Source organism: Heterocephalus glaber, unplaced genomic scaffold (genome assembly GCF_053883595.1).
Source record: "Heterocephalus glaber isolate CG9 unplaced genomic scaffold, H.glaber_assembly_v1.0 deba00001689, whole genome shotgun sequence".
Taxonomy (NCBI): Eukaryota; Metazoa; Chordata; class Mammalia; order Rodentia; family Bathyergidae; genus Heterocephalus; species Heterocephalus glaber.
In genome coordinates, this window is record NW_028258414.1 from 15,312,386 (window position 1) to 15,331,000 (window position 18,615).

General features: G+C 49.8%; 2 protein-coding genes across 9 annotated transcripts in view; one reads left to right on the forward strand and one right to left on the reverse strand.

Annotated features, from left to right (window-relative positions):
- Nucleotides 1-18,615, reverse strand: part of Edc3 (enhancer of mRNA decapping 3) — a 231,312-nt gene that overhangs the window by 103,512 nt on the left and 109,185 nt on the right. The window lies entirely within an intron of this gene.
- LOC147821878 (cytochrome P450 1A2-like) lies at nt 337-17,170 on the forward strand. Of its 4 annotated transcripts, none has more exons than XM_087198881.1 (7): nt 337-554; nt 11,878-12,717; nt 13,195-13,315; nt 13,638-13,727; nt 14,089-14,212; nt 14,981-15,067; nt 16,628-17,170. In XM_087198881.1, the coding sequence occupies exons 2-7, from the start codon at nt 11,887-11,889 to the stop codon at nt 16,920-16,922; spliced, it is 1,548 nt and encodes a 515-aa protein (XP_087055007.1). In that variant the 5' UTR covers nt 337-554; nt 11,878-11,886; the 3' UTR covers nt 16,923-17,170. The 4 variants fall into 4 exon arrangements, with proteins under 4 accessions (XP_087055007.1, XP_087055008.1, XP_087055005.1 ...); XM_087198882.1 differs by having other exon boundaries at nt 340-447; XM_087198879.1 differs by lacking the exon at nt 337-554 and adding an exon at nt 10,850-10,976.

Here is an 18,615-nt window from a genome sequence, read left to right on the forward strand (position 1 = left end):
ATTTTTCTGTCACCACCTTGTTTGCCCCTTGGAATCAAAGGCTAGATAAGGCACCTTTCGCAGAACCTAATAACTTTCCCACCTCTACTTTGTCCTTACTTTGAGTCTCAGATAAACTCTCTCTTGCTCTGGGATGCCTCTCCCACCCTCTCCACAGCAAGTTAGCTCTCTCCTGGTCTGTTTCTAGCTTTTCTCCAAAGTACTTCTCAAGACTTTGACCCTTGCTGTGACCTGGATGCCGCCCGCCACTTGTCCTTCCGTGCCCTAACATGAAAAAACAACCTGTGGGATACTGATGCGATATAACAAGTCCTTGCAAAGGTGAGCGATTGGTACAGGGGTTAGAGACAGCGGCATAGAGATGAGTCGCACAGCAAGAGGGACACACTGAACCCAAGAGCTGGTGCGCCAACGGTGGCCTTAGGCAGAAGAACAGGACACAAGGAGGTACTGCCGGCTTTCTCAGCATCCTTCCAATCATTCTGCTCGCTGCATCACTGATTCAGCCTGAGCAGCCTCACAGTCCCCAGGAGAGGTCTGTGCTTCAGGCCCAGGTAGGGCGAGACCCACACAAAGTAGACGAGAGCGAGGGACTCCTAGGTGCCCGGGCTGCTCTGCAGCCATGTTTTCCTCTCCTTCCCAGAGTCCCTGCCCCTTCACTAGCTGGAGAGAATCGCAACTGGTAGAAAAGCCCTCCTGTGCTGGGCACCCCAGCATGCACCCAGAAAATCCCTGCTTTTGGTAGAAGTGTGTTGCTTTGCCCAGGGTCCCAAAGGGGGTGCTGATGCCTAAGGAACTCCTTAGCTAATAAAGCCAGCACCTCGCCCTCTGCTCAGCTGGAGAGACACATCAGAAAGGCAGAGCCTGATGATGCCCAGCAAGCTGACGTGGAGCCTGGAGTGCTGGCACCTTGACTGGGGCAGGCTTTTCAGCCAGGCTTCAAAGGGAGCCCCAGGGGGCCACAGGAGGACAGGCTCAGGTCTGGACCAGCACCTCCATCTCCCCAGACCCTGGGGCAGGAGTGGGGTGCACTGGGGCCTCGGAGACCTTGCCCTTCTCATCACCAAGCCTCGTCTGGGCTGCAGCTGCAGTGACAGGAGGGGGCCTCCCTGAGCCCTGGGCAGAGAAGGAGGTGACGAGCAAGAGGCTCGAGGACCTTGGCCTGGAGCTGAATGCCCAACGCTGGGTCAAAGTTTGCTTGCCTTGCGTGAGAAGCTCTTTGGCTGGGATTCCATAGTGATTGATCCTCGGGGCAGGGGTGGGGGTGGGGAGGGCTCTGGGCTGCTGGTGGGATGTGGACAGCCAAGAGTCTTGGCCTGGCAGAGTCCTCAGGTCCAGAGCCTTTGGTCAGCACTGCCGGGCAGTGGGTGGCAGGGGCACAGTGGGCAGGCAGGACCCACAACAGACTCCTTACTCCATGGTGGAAACAGGAGCTGTGCGCCAAGCCTGTGCTGAGCCTGGAGAGGCCAGGGACACTACGAGGGGAGACCCGGGGTAATTATGCCTGTTGACCTAGCATAATTATTACAAGGTCCTGGCTTGGTAGTAAGTTCTGCGGTCACCCCAGGGACAGAAGGGATCTAAGGGTTTTATGGGCCCAGCATCCCTTCTTCCTCTTGGTGACACCACACCCATCATTCTTTGGGGATCACCCGACTACTCTCAGACATCAGGTTTGGTGGGCTGATCCCACCGCAAGCCAGGCCAAGGACAGCCTTATGGAGGTTTTGATGAAGTCACTGGACAAAAGAGGTTTTCTGGGGGTGGGGGAGGCTGTGCTGATTAGAAAATAAATCTGGAGCCAGGTGTGGTGGCACACATCTGTAGTCCCAGTAATCAGTGGCTGAGGCAGGAGGATCACCATGAGTTCAAGGCCAGCTGGGCTACACATGAGTTCAAGGCCAGCCTGGAATACAGATCAAAACTCCAGCTCAAAAAACAGAAAGGTTTGGAGCTGCCAGTGGCCCGTTTTTAAGAAAGCCACCGAGGGGAGAGAGAAGAGGAAGAATGGATCGCATTATGCACCTAGATCTAGCTATTCCTGAAGCCATAGAACATCATCGTCACATGAACAAAATCCACTGCCCCTTCTCCTCTTTCCCCTCCTTTTGCTTCATCCTCACTTCTGCCTCTTTCTCTGTTTTCTCCTCTCATTCCCGCTCTCCTTTTCCTTTTGTACTATGAGTCAGGTTTTGACAATGTGCAACTGCAAAGAATTACAACCCAAATCTGCCAGCCTGGGAGTCATACCCACCCAAGCTCTCTGAGCACTTACGGCTGGGCACCTAATACACACCCCAAGAAGATCCACCCAGATGGGACAGAGTCCTAAGACATTACTCCTGTGAGCCAGACGTGTGGTGCGCAACTGAAATGCCAATACTCTTAGAGGCTGAGACAGCAAGCTCACACGTTGGAGCCCAGCCTGGGAAATTTAGTTACTTAGCGAGACTCTATCCCCATAAAAAATTGTAGAGCCAGATGTAGTGGTGCACACCTGTAACCCCAGCACTCAGGAGGCTGAGGCAAGAGGATTGTCTTGAGTTTGAGGCCAGCCTGGGCTACATAATCAGACCTTGTCTCTAACTTAATGAATTTTTTTATTGTTGTTCCAGGGATTGAACTTGGGATCTTGCGCTTACGAGGCAGGGGGCGGGACCTCTGAGCTCAATCCCAGGCCCTAATTAATTAATTATTTAAAAAGGGCTGGAGATGTAGCTCAGTGGGAAGGCCCTAGGCTCAATCCTCAGAACCAAAATAAAATTCTTCCTAACAGCTTCCCACTCCCCTACCCCTGTGCAAAATGTGGAAACTGAGTCTCCAGAGCCCCATGTGGGGTTGGGTTGTTGGAGCGCAAATACCTCTGGTGTGGCAGAGTTGACTGGTCAGTCTGTGCCTGTTGCTGTGCCCGTGTGCCTAGAGCAGGGGCCAAGGGGGCCCCCAAGGAGGCAGGAGTTGGGGGACTTGCTTTAGTGGAGTGAGGAGCATGTTTGTTACTAACGTGTCACACTGTTGAGACCTGGGTAGCATCTTCAGCTCGAAGCAGTACTTTCCTGGAGGGGCTGCTGGTGGGGAAGAAGTGGTTCAAAGAGGCCCGGGGTTCCAGGCGGGGGAACCACGAGTGGGGATGTGCAGAGGCCGAGAGCTGGAGAAGCGATGGGAGGTTGGTGGGAAGGCTGCATGAGGCGCAGAAGGGATGGGAAAGGGAAAAGAGAGGAGTGGAGGCACTGGCTCCCACGCTGAGCTTAGGAGCTCAAAGCTTGTTCCCATGTCTTGTAAAACCAGTAAGTAATTTGACGAGGGAACCCACGTGCTTGGTTTGCAATTTCAGAAAGTTCACATAGGTGGCAGCGTGGAGCTGGGGCTGGAGGGTTAAGGGCCTGGATGGAGTCCAGCTGCAAAGAGCGACTTAAACTTAAAATTAGATGAGACAACCCATTCGGGACCCCTCCAGTCTCTCAGGAGCTATTCATAGTCCCCAATACATTTTCCTACCCTTAAAACAGATAAAATTAGACAGAAGCCAGGCCGGCTGATGCTCGCCCCTCTCCCAGGAGAATCTCAAGTTCCGGCCCAGCCTAAGCAACTTAGCCACTTAACAACACCCGGCTTTAAAATAAAAATTTTAAAAAGACCGAGAATGTAGTTGAGTGCAGTCTCTGGGTCCAACCGCCCCAGAATTAGATAAAATTAAAAATTCTATCCACATTTCAAATGTCTGACAGCACAGCTATAAAATGTTTTGTTTTCAAGGCCTTGGGCGTGCTAGGCAAGTGCTCTACCAAGGAGCTGCACCTGCAGCTACAGAACATTTGCCATCATTGCAGGAAGCTCCATTGGACAACACTGGTCCAGGGGCAGGGAGGTCGAGTGGAAGGTCCCTGTGAAAGTGCTTGAGGGAGAGCAGGGCCTGGTGGTGCACGCTTGAAATCCCAGCACTCAGGAAGCTCAGGCAGAAGAATCTCAAGTTCAAGGCCAACCTGAGCTACATAATGAGACCTTCTCTCCAAAAACAAACACCCAGAGCTAGGGGGAAGTGGTGCCCAGAGCCTGTGGCAGGTGACCATTTGGCCATTTGGACACAAGGAAGCAGTCAGTGGCAAGGGCTGCTGGGTATTCAGGTCCATATCTAGAAATTGGTGAGACATCACCACCCCACCACCCCAGCGCACAACCAACAACCTAGCTATTTATTTATTTAGAGACAGGGTCTCGTTATGTGGTCCAGGCTGGTCTTGAACTCAAGGCGATCCTCCTTCCTCAGCCTCCAGAGTCCTGGGATCACAGGTATGCAGCAACACACCTGGCTCCCCGCCCCAGCTTTAATTGCTCATCTGTGCACCTGCAGCACCTGTCCTCTGAGCACAGGTGAATGGGGCTCGGCTGCTCCTCTCCAGAGCCCACAGCCTGCATTGGAGCTTGGGTAGGTTGATGTCCCAGAGCCACGACAGAGCTGAGACAGAGTGGGGACAGCGGGGGGCTGCCATGGCTGCCTCTGGTCACCACCAGCTCTAGGTGGCTGTGGCACCTGTCCCTACGGTCACCTTCACCCCAGCCATGACCTGTACCCCAGGCCCCTCCTCCCGGGATGGTGAATTCCCAGTTCCCACTGCTGCCTCCTCCTTTACCGACTGCTCCTCCCCTGCCCCTGGCTTTGGTCCATGACTCACACTTCCCTCTGACCACCAGGAACATGAGGCCATCATAGGAGCCACTTCACCGGGCTGCTGTGAAGCCAAAACACAGATGACTCCTGAGAACCCAACCACAGAACTTGGGGCATAGCAGGTGCTCAATAAACTCTAACCATCATTACTCTTCTGGAAGATGAATACAGGGAATTCTCTATTCGGTGTCTTCACAGAGTTCCCTGCAAGTTCACATTCTTGCTCGTCAACAGTAATTTATTCAACAAATCATTTTCTGAATATATGCTACCTGTTAGTTCCAGGGCAAAAGACTAGAGATATGAAGAAAAGCAAGCCAGGGCCGGGGATTTAGCTCAGTGGTTCCGCCACCTGAGTTTGATCCCCGGTACCCACCCTCTCCCCAAAAAGAAAAAGAAAAGTAAGCCAGGTGTAGTACCTGCCTGTTAATCTCAGCATTCGGGAGGCTGAGGCAGGAGGAAAATTGTGAGTTTGAGGTCAGCCTGGACTACATAGTGAGTTCAAGACCATCCTGTAACACATAGCAAGACTTTGTCTCAAAAAATAAATAAATAAAATGAAAGGGTAACAGCAGCCAGATTTAACCTAATACATTCTACACTTCAGTTTAAAATGGTGAATTTCATCCCATAGATAGATAGGTAGATTGATATCACCAGGATTTTTAAAAGTGACAAAAAAACCATAGAACTGCACAACATAAAAAATAAATCTTAGCCAGGTGTGGTGGAGCACACCCATAATGAGGCAGAACCACCGACCATTCCAGACCAGCCTGGGCTACATAGTGACTTCATGGCCGGTCTGAACTACATAGCCAGACCCTATCTCAAAAGACAAACAACAACAGAAAGAATATACCTTAATTTAAACCATAAAGTGGTGTGGCTCAGTAGATGGGCACTAGTCTAGCATGTGTGAGGTCTTATGTTCCATCTCCAGAATCACACAAAAAGTTCAGGCTGGGCTGGGAATTTAGCTCAGTGGTTTTGCAGCCTGCGGCGTAAGCGCAAGGACCCAAGATCGATCCTTGGTACCGGAAAAAAAAAAAAGTTCCGGCTGGCCTTGAACTCAGTATGTAGCTCAGGCTAGTCTCAAACTCAGGGATCCTCCTGCCTCAGCCTCCCAAATGCTGGGATTATACGTGCGTCCCACCATACCTGGTCTGCTTTTATTTTTTATATCAATGAAATCATGCTATGTGTGCTCTTGGGGGGGGGCTGGAATTTTTAAGCTATCTTTTTATTAGTGTATGTTTGCAATCAGTGGTATCTCAGTTCATGAACTTAATTCTTTCCATGATTCTGGTCACAAATCGAATTGGTCGAGAACTGAATCAAATTTCCCCATAAGGTCAACCTTGAACCTAAGCATTGAATTTGATTTGGTTCTCATCCAATGCAGTTTGTGACCAGTATCATGAAAAGAATTAAGTCCATAGATAGAGGTACCACTGTACTTACGTTTATTTTGGGGGAGTTGGTACAAGTGCATGTCATATCTTGATCATTTTCTGTCCCTTTATCCCCACTTCTTGCCCTGTCTCCTCCTTCTGGAATTTTTTTTGTAGCAAAACATTTATTGGTACATTTTACACTGTGCTTTTTTTTTTTTTTTTTTTTGTTCTGGGGATGGAACTCAGGTCCTTGCGCTTGCACAGCAGGCAGCAAAACCACTGAGCTAAATCCCCGGCCCTATTGGTACATTTTAGACATACATAATGATAACACCCATCATAGGGGATTGCACCTGTAGATGATACCTCTCACCTCTCTTTTTCCCATTGCCCCCTCCCCTCAAACCTCTGCCCTCCCCATATACAAAAGCTTTGTTTCCAGTTTTTCCTTCTATTTTTTTCTTGTCCCTTCCTTCCTTTCTCCCTCCCCTCTCCCTTGTTTCCCTTCCCATTTCAACATTTTCTTCCCATTTCCCAATATCTATTATACATTTCAGTCCTTATTTCCACTTCCGGGTTCTCACGCCAGAGAATGCGGTATTTAAACATGTGTGTCCGATTTATTTCACTTAAGAGTATAGTCTCGAGGGCTGGGGATTTAACTCATTGGTTCCACCACCTGCTTTGCAAGCGCAAGGTTCAGACTTTGATTCCTGGTACCAAACAAAAAACCCAAAAAAACCAAAAAAGAGTATAGTCTCAAGGTGCATCCATTTAGCTAACATGTGGTTTTTTTCTATACAATGGAGTGCTACTCTGCCATAAAGAAAGATGAGCTTGAGCCATTTATAGCTAAATGTATGTTTTTTTCTTCTGGACCTTCATGGCTTTATTTCCAACATTTAAATCTTTGATCCATTTGAATTTATTTTGGTGTTCAAGGGGTAAAGCCACGTTTTTCCAATATGAAATATTGAGTAATGTATCTTTCCCCACTTAATAAATTTTGGGGGCCTTTTTAGGTTAATAGAAATATTGAGTGGAAAGTACAGAGGTCCCAGATATTTCCATGGAGCCTCCTCTGTTATTAACATTTTGTACTAGTCTAATACATTTGTTACAATTGATGAATGAATATTAATACATTGTTATTTAACTAAAGACCAGCCTAATGTGGTAGCACACACCTGTAATCCCAGCATTTGGGAGGCTGAGGCAGGAGGATTTGTGAGTTCAAGGCCAGCCTGGGCTACATAATGAGTTTGAGGCCAACCTGGACTATGCAGCAAGACCTTGTCTCAAGAAAACCCCCAGAGAGAGAGAGAGAGAGAGAGAGAGGACCAAACCCATGCAATTAGAAGCTGAGATTGTGGTCACTTTGGAGAGGGGAAGACAAGGATGCTGAGAGGGAAGAGGCCACGGATCCTGTCTCCTCTGCTAATATGAGAGCTATTACGCACTTTGTCAACTTTATAAAAATTCATTGAGCTGTATTTCTCTCTCTCTCTCTCTCTCTCTCTCTCTCTCTCTCTCTCTCTCTCTCTCTCTCTCTCTCTCTCTCCCCAGAGTCTCACGATGTAGTTCAGGCTGGCCCTGACTGAACCCACTATGTATCTCAGGCAGGCCTGGAACTCACCCTGATCCTCCTGCCTCCACCTCACAAGTTCTGGGATTACAGGCATGGGCCACCATGTACTACTCAAGAAAACATTTAAAAGAGAATAGTCTCTCCTAGCATGTGAAATAGAGGAGGAGCAGAGGAGGGGGGAGGAAGAAGAGAAGAAAGGGAAAAGGGAGGAAACAAAGTAAGAAAAAATGGAAACAAAGCCTTTGTAAATGGGGAGGAGAAGAAGGGTTGAAGGGAGGGGAGGGGATTGGGGAAAAAAGAAGAATTAAGATATATTATGCACAGGAACAGGTCTCCTTGTGGTCCATATATAGTTAAAAAAATAAAGTTAAAAAAAAAATAAAGGGGCCAGGGATTTAGCTCACTGGTTCCGCCACCAGCCTCGCAAGCGCAAGGTCCCGAGTTCGATCCCTGGTACCCCCCCCCCAAAAAAAAACCCAAGAAAATAATCTCTCCTGGAGAAATGTCCAAATATTTATGTGGATGCTTCCCATTTCTTGGGTGTGGGCTACACATGGCCACTTCCTTCCCATGGGTGCAGTATGGGAAGGGAGAGAGTAACCTCACAGGGAGGAATCTAACTCGACTCCAGCCAGCTGCCCAGTCCCGTGGACCAGGCTGTCACGCTGCGCTGTGTGCCCTGTGTGTTGTGACAGCGGCGGGACTCGCCCCGAGGTCTTCCCACCACCAACCCATAGCCTTAGGCTCGCCCTGAGCAAAACCCCAAATTCTAACAGTGGGAAATCCGCAAAACACCCGGTCAAGACTCCTGACGGTTGTCAAGGTCACCAAAAACAAGGGTAACCCGAGAAAGTGTCATAGCCACAGATCGTCCAAAGACCCATGATGTTTAAATATCTCGTGGTATCCTAGATGGGACCTGGGACAAAAAAAGGACTTGAATGCAAACTGAGGACATTTAAATGCACCGTGGACTCCGGTTCATCAGTGAGATGGTGTCAGTGGTCTGTAACCCCAACCTCACTTTAGGCCTCGTCCCTCATTGACTGAGTGGACCCTGCTGGAAACGGCCTTCCTGTCCCCTCATCCACAAGATCTGCTCTGTCCCTCTCCGAGTTCCATCCTTGCCCCTCAGCATCTCCATGAGTCAATCCCACAGCTTCCTTGTTTTCAGGAGTTAAAGTTCCAGTCTAATCCAAGCCAAATGTTTACTCCTCAGCTAGGAGTGGTGGTGCTCACCTGTAGTCCCAGCATTCTGGGAGGCTGAGGCAGGAGGATCATAAATTCTAGCCCAATCCAGGTAATGTAGCGACTTAGTGAAAGTCTATCTCAAAATAAAAAAGGGGCTAGGGATGTAGCACCATGTGAAGGCCCTGGGTTCAATTCCCTGTGCGGCAAAAAATAAATAAAAGTTTTTTTATTTCTCATATCCAATGTAAGATTTGCCCCCATCTTCCTCTTAGATGTGACCAAGACCTTGGTCTAGCTTGAAGATCTCTTTTCAACAATGAACACCCATGTGACTTCATCTAGGTTCATGATAACTGACATTACTCTTGAGTACTTTCTCCTGATTGATAGAAAAGTAGATAGGCACATGACAGATAAATAGATAGATAGGTAATGGATGGAAAAGGTTTTTTTGGGGGGGTGGGGTACCAGGGATTGAACTCAGGACCTCGTGCTTGCCAGGCAGGCACTGTGCCTTCATCCTGGGCCCAGTATTATTATTATTATTATTATTATTACTGAGACAGGGTCCCTCTGTTGCTCTGGCTGGCCTTGAACTCTTGGGCTCAAGTGGCCCTCCTCTCCAGCCTCCTGAGTAGCTGGGACTACAGATGTGCACCACTGTGCTTGGCTAAAGTGTACTCTTTTTTTAACCATTTGAAAGGAAGTTACAGGCATTAGGACACTTCCCCCTCAAATAATACAGTATCAAGCTCCTAAAAACATGAATACACTCCCACAGAACCATGATACAGTATTCAGTTCACATCTAAGAAAACTACCATTTATTCTAGAAAATCATTTAATCTCCATTCCATGTTTCTTTTTCTTTTTTGGTACCAGGGATCAAACTCGGGACCTTGAGCTTGCAAGGCAGGCGGCAGAACTACTGAGCTAAATCCTCGTCCCTCCAGTGCATGTTTCTATGTCCCCAAGGGTCCCAAAAATATCTTCCATGGCTTTGAAAACAATTTTTGGGGCCAGGGATTTAGCTCAGTGGTTTCACTGCCTGCTGCGTAGGCACAAGGACCCGAGTTCAATCCCCGGTACCAAAAAAAGAAAACAATTTTGGGTTAAATCTAGGATCCAATCCAAGTTCACATTTTACATTTGGTTGTTACATCTCAGTAGCCTCTTGGCTCTAGAACAGGCCCTGGTCTTTCTTAATGATACTGATCACTTTGAAGAGCCCAAGCCATGGCCATGAGAAGCAAGCAGCTAAAAGCAAGGACTTTTCATTCACTTTTTAATTTCTTATCATCTGTTCCACAGGAGGGTGGTAGAGGGGTGCATTGATCACCTCTATGTGGCTGAGACCAAGTATCTGACATAAACAACTTACAAGGGGGAAGGGTTTATCTTGGCTCACAATTGCAAAGGTTTCAATCCATGGTTGGCTGGCTCCAGAAACATCATGGCAGAAGGGCCTGGAGGAAGAGAGCTGCTCACCTTATGGCAGCCAGGAAGCAGAGAGCTGAGAAAGAGCCCAAGAGGAAGAGGCCAGGGGCCAGACATAGTCCCCAAGGTCATGCCTCCATGACACACCCAGGAGTGTGCTTTATTCTCATAGGCACCTCTCCATCCAACCAAGTTGACAGTTAAGATTAACAGGGTCTATCTTTAGAAAGTAGGACCCTCATTGTCTCCTGTTTTCAAATGGGCACTTGGGCTGAGATTTAGAGACAGCTGGACCATGTCCCCTTCCTGTTCAGCTTGGACTGCGTGGCCAGAGGCAGGAATGGGGGCAACACAAGGTCTAATTTCCACTCCCACCAGCCTGCCCTGCCCTTGAGAGAGAGGAGAACCCTAACCTGGACCCTGTAAAGAACTGGACACCCAGACACCCACGACCCCTCCTGGCCTGTCCCCAGAGAGCTGTCCTGAGCTCTGAGAATAGGTGGAGCTGTGTGGTCATTGCCCAAAGCCAAGGGTCAACCCTTCAGACTTTGTTCAGCGATCCATTTTTGATATCAGGTAACCAGGCCAGCTGGGCCTATCTGATGGGGGTGGCGTTTATAAAAGGCCCCTCATCTGTAGCCAGAAACCCCAGACGGGCCCCCACAACCCTGCCAGTCTCCAGCACCTGCTTCCACAGGTACCTTCCTGGGCCTGGTTTCCAGTCCTGGGTCCCCTGCCATGAATTCTGCGGACTGAGAGAGATGGAGGAACAGGAACTATGGGCAGGAACAGGAGGTCTGAGTCCTGGTTCCTGCTGATCAGCTCTGGGTTCAGTTCCTCCATTTTTCAGTGAGTGGTTTGCACTGGCCCATCTCTAAGGACTCTTACTGGACAGAGAGATGGGGAGGGAGAGTAGCCTTGACCTGGCTGCAGCAACCTCAGCTTCCAAGGCTGAGAGGGGACAGGAGCTATCCTTGCAGGAGGAGCTTTTCTTGGTGTTGATAAAGGGTGCTGTGCTATCAGGGGCAGGGGCATCACAGGCGTCTGCATCACCCCTGGGAACCTGGCCTTCTCCATGCTGGGGAAGGGCTTCCTGTTGCCAGGGTATGGAGAGGGTATCAACAGGAAGCCCACCTTGATATGGAGCTTTGACACAATGCATAGCACACACTCTGTGCCGGTAGTGTCAGGGGGTCTGTCCTTCACATACATCCCTGTGTTGGAGGGATCACTGCCTCCACTACAGCTTCAGAATTAGAAATGAGGGAGAGGGCCGGGGATTTAGCTCAGTGGTTTCACCGCCTGCTCTGCAAGTGCAAGGACCTGAGTTCAATCCCCGGTACCAAAAAAAAAGAAATGAGAGAGAGGCAGGGATGGGAATTCAGACAGCTGAGCTGGGGATCCTGGGCTCCCTTCCAGCCCTGGGCTCTCTGACATGCTCAGGGCACCTCTCAGGATGCATCTTAGTCATCTGGGGTCCAGCCTCGAGCTGAGCTCAGAATGCTTCGGTACTTACTGAATGGGTGACTGATTGACTGAATGAACAGATAGAACCATCTCCATCCTCAGCCTGTCCCTTCCACCCTTCTCCTTTGCAGTTGGTACCGATGGCATTGTTCCAATTTCTTCCCTTCTCGGCCATGGAGCTGTTCCTGGCTGCCACCATCTTCTGCCTGGTACTCTGGGTAGTCAGAGCTTCCAGGCCTCAGGTTCCCAAAGGGCTGAAGAGACCCCCGGGACCCTGGGCCTGGCCACTGATTGGGCATGTGCTGACCCTGGGCAAGAACCCGCACCTGGCTCTGGCCAAGCTGAGTGAGCGCTATGGGGATGTGATGGAGATCCGCATTGGCTCCACGCCCGTGGTGGTGCTGAGCGGCCTGGACACCATCCGCCAGGCCCTGGTGCGGCAGGGTGACAACTTCAAGGCTCGGCCCGACCTCTACAGCTTCACCCTGTTCACTGAAGGCCAGAGCATGATCTTCAACCCAGATTCAGGCCCCGTGTGGGCTGCCCGGCGGCGCCTGGCACAGGACGCCCTGAAGAGTTTCTCGGTGGCCTCAGACCCGGCCTCATCGTCCTCCTGCTACTTGGAGGAGCACACGAGCAAGGAGGCTGATCGCCTCGTGAGCAAGCTGCTGGAGCTCATGGCAGGGCCTGGGTGCTTTGATCCCTACAGCCACATGGTGGGGTCGGTGGCCAATGTCATTGGCGCCATGTGCTTTGGGAAGAACTTCCCCCAGACCAGCGAGGAGATGCTCAGCATCTTGGCAACCAGCAATGACTTCATGGAGAACGCCTCCTCTGCCAACCCCGTGGACTTCTTCCCCATCCTCCGCTACCTGCCCAACCCCATGCTGCAGCGGTTCAAGAGGTTCAACCAGCGGTTCCTGCATTTCATGCAGAAGATGGTCCAGGAGCACTACCAGGACTTTGACAAGGTGCGCCTGGGATGCGATGTGTCCGTCCAAGGTGGCCATGAGGCAGTGGTGCTGCCAATACCGGGCGGGGATCGGGGACCGGGGGCCATCCCTCCCCACTCTGGGCCTGTTTCCTTATCCTTATAGCCTCCCTCTTGGGCCCACTCAAAGCCCTGGGAAGAAAAGCCTGTGAAAGGCACCTGTTATTAGAGGAGTGAGAAAGCTTTTGTTCTGCAGGAACCTGAACCCCAACAGCAGCTAATCCCCAGCTCCGTGTCACTTTTCTTCCCTGTGGTCACACCAACCTCTTCCTCCTTTGACCTGGAGCCCCAAGGTTTTCACGAAGAAGGGTCAAAGGGGCATTAATGACACTTTAAACCAGCCAGGGTGACCCCGCTCCTAATGCTCACACTGCCCAGGCCATGGGGATGCACCAGGTGGGCTGGGGCTGGGTCCAGCCTTTGTCCTGGAACTGTTCCCAAGCATGTGTGCCCTCAGAACAATGTCCAGGACATCGTCAGTGCCCTGTTCAAGCACAGTGAGGAGGACCCCAGGGTGAATGACAAACTGATCTCCCGGAAGAAGGTTATCAACCTGGCCAATGAACTCTTCTTGGCAGGTAGGAGCCAGAGCCCCGCACTCTGCTCACACACATCTGTGCCAGCCCGAGCCTAGCCATGCACCTACCGACCATGTACCGGCTGGTCCAGGACACAGACACCCAGCCTGGGATCAGGGTTGGAGCTCAAGCTGGGCCGTCCAGTCCCAGTGGAAACTTGATCAATTCTCCCTCCTTTTCTGGGCCTCAGTTTCCCTGAATGATAATGAGTCAACCCCTGCCCTTTGGAAAGATAATGCCTGTTCTGCTCCTAGGGGTGCATGGGGCTCATGGCTTCCTTGCTCCTGTCTCCTTCTCCCTCCTCTCACTCGGGGCTGCCCAGGCTTTGATCCGATCATCACCGCCATCACCTGGTCCCTCCTGTACCTTGTGACCAACCCAGAGATCCAGAGGAAGATCCAGAAGGAGCTGGGTATGTGATGCCCCAGCCCTGGGCTCAGGAGGCACTTGGGCCTCAGGGCATTTGTTCAACCTAAAAATATCTGTTAGAGCTGGGCATGGTGGCGAGTCCCTGTAGTCCCAGGAGGATTGCAGCCAGTTCCAGGCCAGCCTGGGCTACACAGCAAGACCGGATCCCCAAATAAAATAAATTAAAATACCTATTATGTCCCTACTATGTGCAAGCCCAGGTCCCAGAAAATGTTGAGTGGATTTGTAGAGTATCAGACATATGAGATGTAGTCCCACACAGTGACAAATGGTACGATGGGGGACACGGATGCCATGGGGCAGTCCTCGCAGCTCCTGAGCTCTGCACACCCTCGTTTCTGCAGACACTGTGATTGGCCAGGACCGGCGGCCCCAGCTGGCAGACCGACCCCAGCTGCCCTACCTGGAAGCCTTCATCCTGGAAGTCTTCCGACACTCCTCCTTCCTGCCCTTCACCATCCCGCGCAGGTGAGCCTGCAGGGCCTGGGCCCCTGAGCCCCGCCATGTCCCCCTTCCCAGATTCTTGGTGCCTCCCTTGGCTCCTTCTCAGGTCTCCTTCCCAGCCATGACAGCAGCTTCCTGTGGACCCCCAGCTCCCCGTCTGGCCATTCATGATCCAACCATGCAGAGCCCAGGAGAAGGTCACCCTTGTGATGTCAGCTGTCACACTTGCCCCCTTCTGCAGCCAGGCCACCCCACCAACCCTCCAATCCAGCTTATGCTGGAACTGTTGCCTGGCCGGACTCGTATCCACATACCCTGCCCTTGCCCAGGGTCAACCCCAACCCAAGCTTGATGTCCACTTCCACCTACATGTTGGTCCAGTTATTCCAGGAGCAAGAGGCTTGAAACAAGGCGGGCATGATGGTACACACCTGTAATCCCAGCACTCTAGGAGGCTGAGGCAGGAGGATCACAAGTTCCAACCCAGCCTGGGCAACTTACCAAGGCTTTATTTTAAAAAGGGAAAAGACTTGAAGCACTAGGGCCTGCCCAGACTGCCTGTCTCTGCACCAAAAAATGGCACAGCACACAATTGGGCACAAAGAGAAATTTGTGCACCATGTTGAAGTGGAGGAAGAGCCAGGATAATTTCCCCAACTCCCTGCCCCTCATACCGTCTCTCACAGAGGGGCATGGAGACTGCGGGGCACAGATGTGAGGTAGGAGGAGGGAGGAGAAAGACGCCCCAGCTTTCCAGCCCCCAAGCATGACAGAGCCCTCTTCCCTCCTCAGCACAACCAGGGACACCATACTGAACGGCTTCCACATCCCCAAGGAGCGCTGCGTGTTCATCAACCAGTGGCAGGTCAACCACGACCCGTGAGTATGTGGCACGGCGGGTGCTGTGGCTTCTGCAGTCGGGGGAGCTGTTTGTTCCCTGGAACTGTATATGCAAGGAGGAGACCCTCAACTGCTGGAGAGTTCATGCCAAGAGACAAAATTCAGATCAGTGTGTTCTATGGTGCCCCTAAGAAATGGCCAGGAAGTCTGCAACAGAGTTTGCCAGCACAAAATTCTACACTGGTGGGTAAGGGAGGGTACTCTGAGGTTCTGAGCCCACAGACTGCTCTTTGGAACCCCACTTTAGTCTACAGCAAGGGAACCACAGATTGTGCCATCCACTCTGGGACACTCCTGAGCGTGAAAGTGTTATCCATACTTGTGCCATCAATAACCATTTCAAATACTACACATAAATTAGGGCCTTCTATGATTGCCTTTGCTACCACCATATTTGGGGTAGGATGAAAATGAACATGTTTTCTTTTTTACCATCATCATCATCATCATCATCATTACTATTACTGGTTTTTTGAGACAAGCTCTCTCGCTATGTAGCCCAGGCTGGCCTGGTGATCCTCCTGCTACCTGGCTTTGTTTTCCTTCTTTTAATGTTATTCTTTCTTTTTGTGGTGCTGAGGTTTGAATAAGGACCTCATACTGAGCTATATCCCCAGACTTATTCATTTTATTTATTTATTTATTTTATTTATTTTTGGTACCGGGGATCAAACTCGGGACTCTGTGCTTTGGAGGTGGGCAGAGGCACCACTGAGCTAAATCCCCGGCCCATTGTTCATTTTATTTTATTTTATTTTATTTTATTTTATTTTATTTTATTTTATTTTTTTGGTACTGGGGATCAAACTCAAGTCCTTGCGCTTGCGCAGCAGGCAGCAAAACCACTGAGCTAAATCCCTGGCCCATTGTTCATTTTATTTTGAGATAGGGTCTCACTAAGTTTCTAGGCTGGTCTTGAAAGTGAAATGCTCCCACTGTGTCCTCCCGAGTAACTAGGATTACTCAAGTGTCACAGTGTCACTGACTCTTTCTGCTTCTGCATCTTTCTTTTATTGTTTGTTTGTTTGTTTTTGGCTTCTTGAGGCAGAGTCTCACCATGCAGTCCAGCCTGGCCTTGAACTCACACTGTAACCCAGGCTGGCCTCCTGAGTGCTGGAGCTACAGGCATGTACCACCACTGGCGGCTGTTTCCTTTTGACAAAGCATTATTTCTTCAAAATAACAAATTAATCAAGGCTGATCTTTGTTGGTTTTGTTTTGTTTTGTTTGAGAGTGTTTCACTATGTAGTTCAGGCTGGCCTTGTAGCTCAGGCTAACCTCGAACTCAAAGTGATCCTCCTGCCTCAGCCTCTCAAGTGCTGGGATCACAGGTGAGTGCCACCGCACCCAGCATGAGGCTGAACATTTTAGAGGGAGCTCTGTGAAGGAAATAAGCACCAAGCTTACCCATTTGGTCCCATGCACTAAGCCTTCATTCTCTCACTGTATTCGGACACCTGTGCTCTCTACAGAAGGCCAACTGGGAGCCTCCTGGGCCTCCTGGCCTCCCCAGCCCACAAGGTCCTCTGCTCTCTCCAGGAAGCAGTGGGGGGATCCCTCCGAATTCCGCCCCGAGCGATTCCTCATGGCCAATGACACTGCCATCAACAAGACCTTGAGTGATAAGGTGCTGCTGTTCGGCCTGGGCAAGCGCCGGTGCATCGGAGAGACGCCCGGCAGGTGGGAGATCTTCCTGTTCCTGGCCATCTTGCTGCAGCGGCTGGAGTTCAGCGTGCCGCCCACCACGAAGGTGGACATGACCCCCACCTACGGGCTGAACATGAAGCCGCCCCGCTGCGAACACATGCAGGCACGACTGCGCTTCTCCAAATGAAGGGGCCTGGGTAGCCAAGGCAGGGGATGGGCACCTGTGGGGCCTTGATCTTCTTTCTCTCCTCTTCTTTGTAAAGAACAGTTTTAGCTAGGGGTGGTGGTAATTGCAGCACTGAGGTGGCTGAGGCAGGAGGATGGCCACAAATTCAAGGCCAGCCTGGGCTACATAGTGAGACCTGTCTCAAAAAACAAAACAAAAAATAATAATAAGTAAATAAATAAGTTGAAGAAAGCTCTATGGAAATACAATTGTTTTTTTTTCATTAAATAACTTCATTATCAAACACACACACATACAAAAAATTAAAACCACTCAAAGAAAACAATGCAAGGGGAGAGAAAACTACAATAATATTCAAATACAGTAGAACTCAACCAAAACAAAACTGAAAAGCACTTGAACATTTTTCCATATAACTTAAAAAAGCATGTCGAGCATCAACAAGACCCCAGAGGATGTCATTTGTTTCAGGAAGGTCCCCCAAACCAACACTGAACAAATAATGATCTGGAAAAAAAATTCCAGTTAGCTAGCAGACTCCACATAAGCCAAACTTCTCCCTAATTTACATTTTGATACAGTCATATGACACACGATGGAAGCACAATCTGAGAAATATGTTTTTAGGCCATTTCATCCATGTGTATCCTTATTTACACTATCAGTTTCTCGCACTAGAGAAACTATTCGGTATTTACACATCTGTGTCCTATTTATTTCACTTAAGAGTATGGCCTCAATATGCATCCATTTAGCTATAAATGTCTGTGAGTTCAAAGCCAGCCTACATTGTATAATGAGTTCAAGACCATGCTGAACTACATAGCAAGACCCCAACTCACAAAACTAAAAAAAGAATTTTTAAAAAAAGTATTACACTAAGTGAAGTAAACCCAACAGCAAAAACAAAAATATACCTACTGTCTGATTTCATTTACATGAGGTGCAAGGAAGAGAGAAAGAAAGGAGAATAGAGGCTGCCAGGGGCCAAGAGGAGGCAGGCAGGGGTGGAGGTTGTGATTTAATGAATGCACTTTCTGATCAGGATGATGAAAGAGTCCTGGGAATGGACAGAAAGGGTTGCCCAACCTTAGGAATGTACTTAGTTCGAGAACTGTAAATTTCAAATGGTTACAATGTTGTTTTAGTTTGTTTGTTTGTTTGTTTTTTGGTACCAGGGATCGAACTCCGGACCTTGCCCTTGCAAGGCAGGCACTGGAACCTCTGAGCTAAATCCCTGGTCGTACAATGTTCAGTTTTATGTCTACTTTACCACAATCATTTTGTTTGTTTGTTTTGGAGGCAAGGACTCTCCATGTAGTCCAACCTAGTCTTGAACTCACTATGCAGCCCAGGCTAGCCCCAAACTACTGTGATCCTCCTGCCTCAGCCTCCCGAGTGCTGGGATCACAGGCGTGTGCTACCACAGCTGGCTACCACAATCTCTGTAAGAAAGAGAGACACACTAAAATATTGTGTGTGATTTTTTAAAAAAACAGATGGACTCTCAGAGCCACAGAAAGATGTGGAGGAACTTTAAATGTATATTGCTAAGTGAAAGGTGACATACCGTGTGATTCCAACTCTGACATTCTGGAAGAGGCAAAACTATGAAAACAGAAAAAGACCAGGGGAGGTGAGGACTAGGGGTACAGCTCAGTGGTACAGTGCTTGCCTACATCGTGAGGCCCTG

What these genes read in the sequence shown, in the direction of transcription:
- LOC147821878 (XM_087198881.1), top strand. Translation starts at nt 11,887, where the DNA reads ATGGCATTGTTCCAATTTCTTCCCTTCTCGGCCATGGAGCTGTTCCTG. An exon ending in CCCTTCACCATCCCGCGCAG is followed by an intron (nt 14,213 to 14,980) that starts GTGAGCCTGCAG and finishes TTCCCTCCTCAG; the next exon opens with CACAACCAGGGACACCATAC. An exon ending in TGGCAGGTCAACCACGACCC is followed by an intron (nt 15,068 to 16,627) that starts GTGAGTATGTGG and finishes TGCTCTCTCCAG; the next exon opens with GAAGCAGTGGGGGGATCCCT.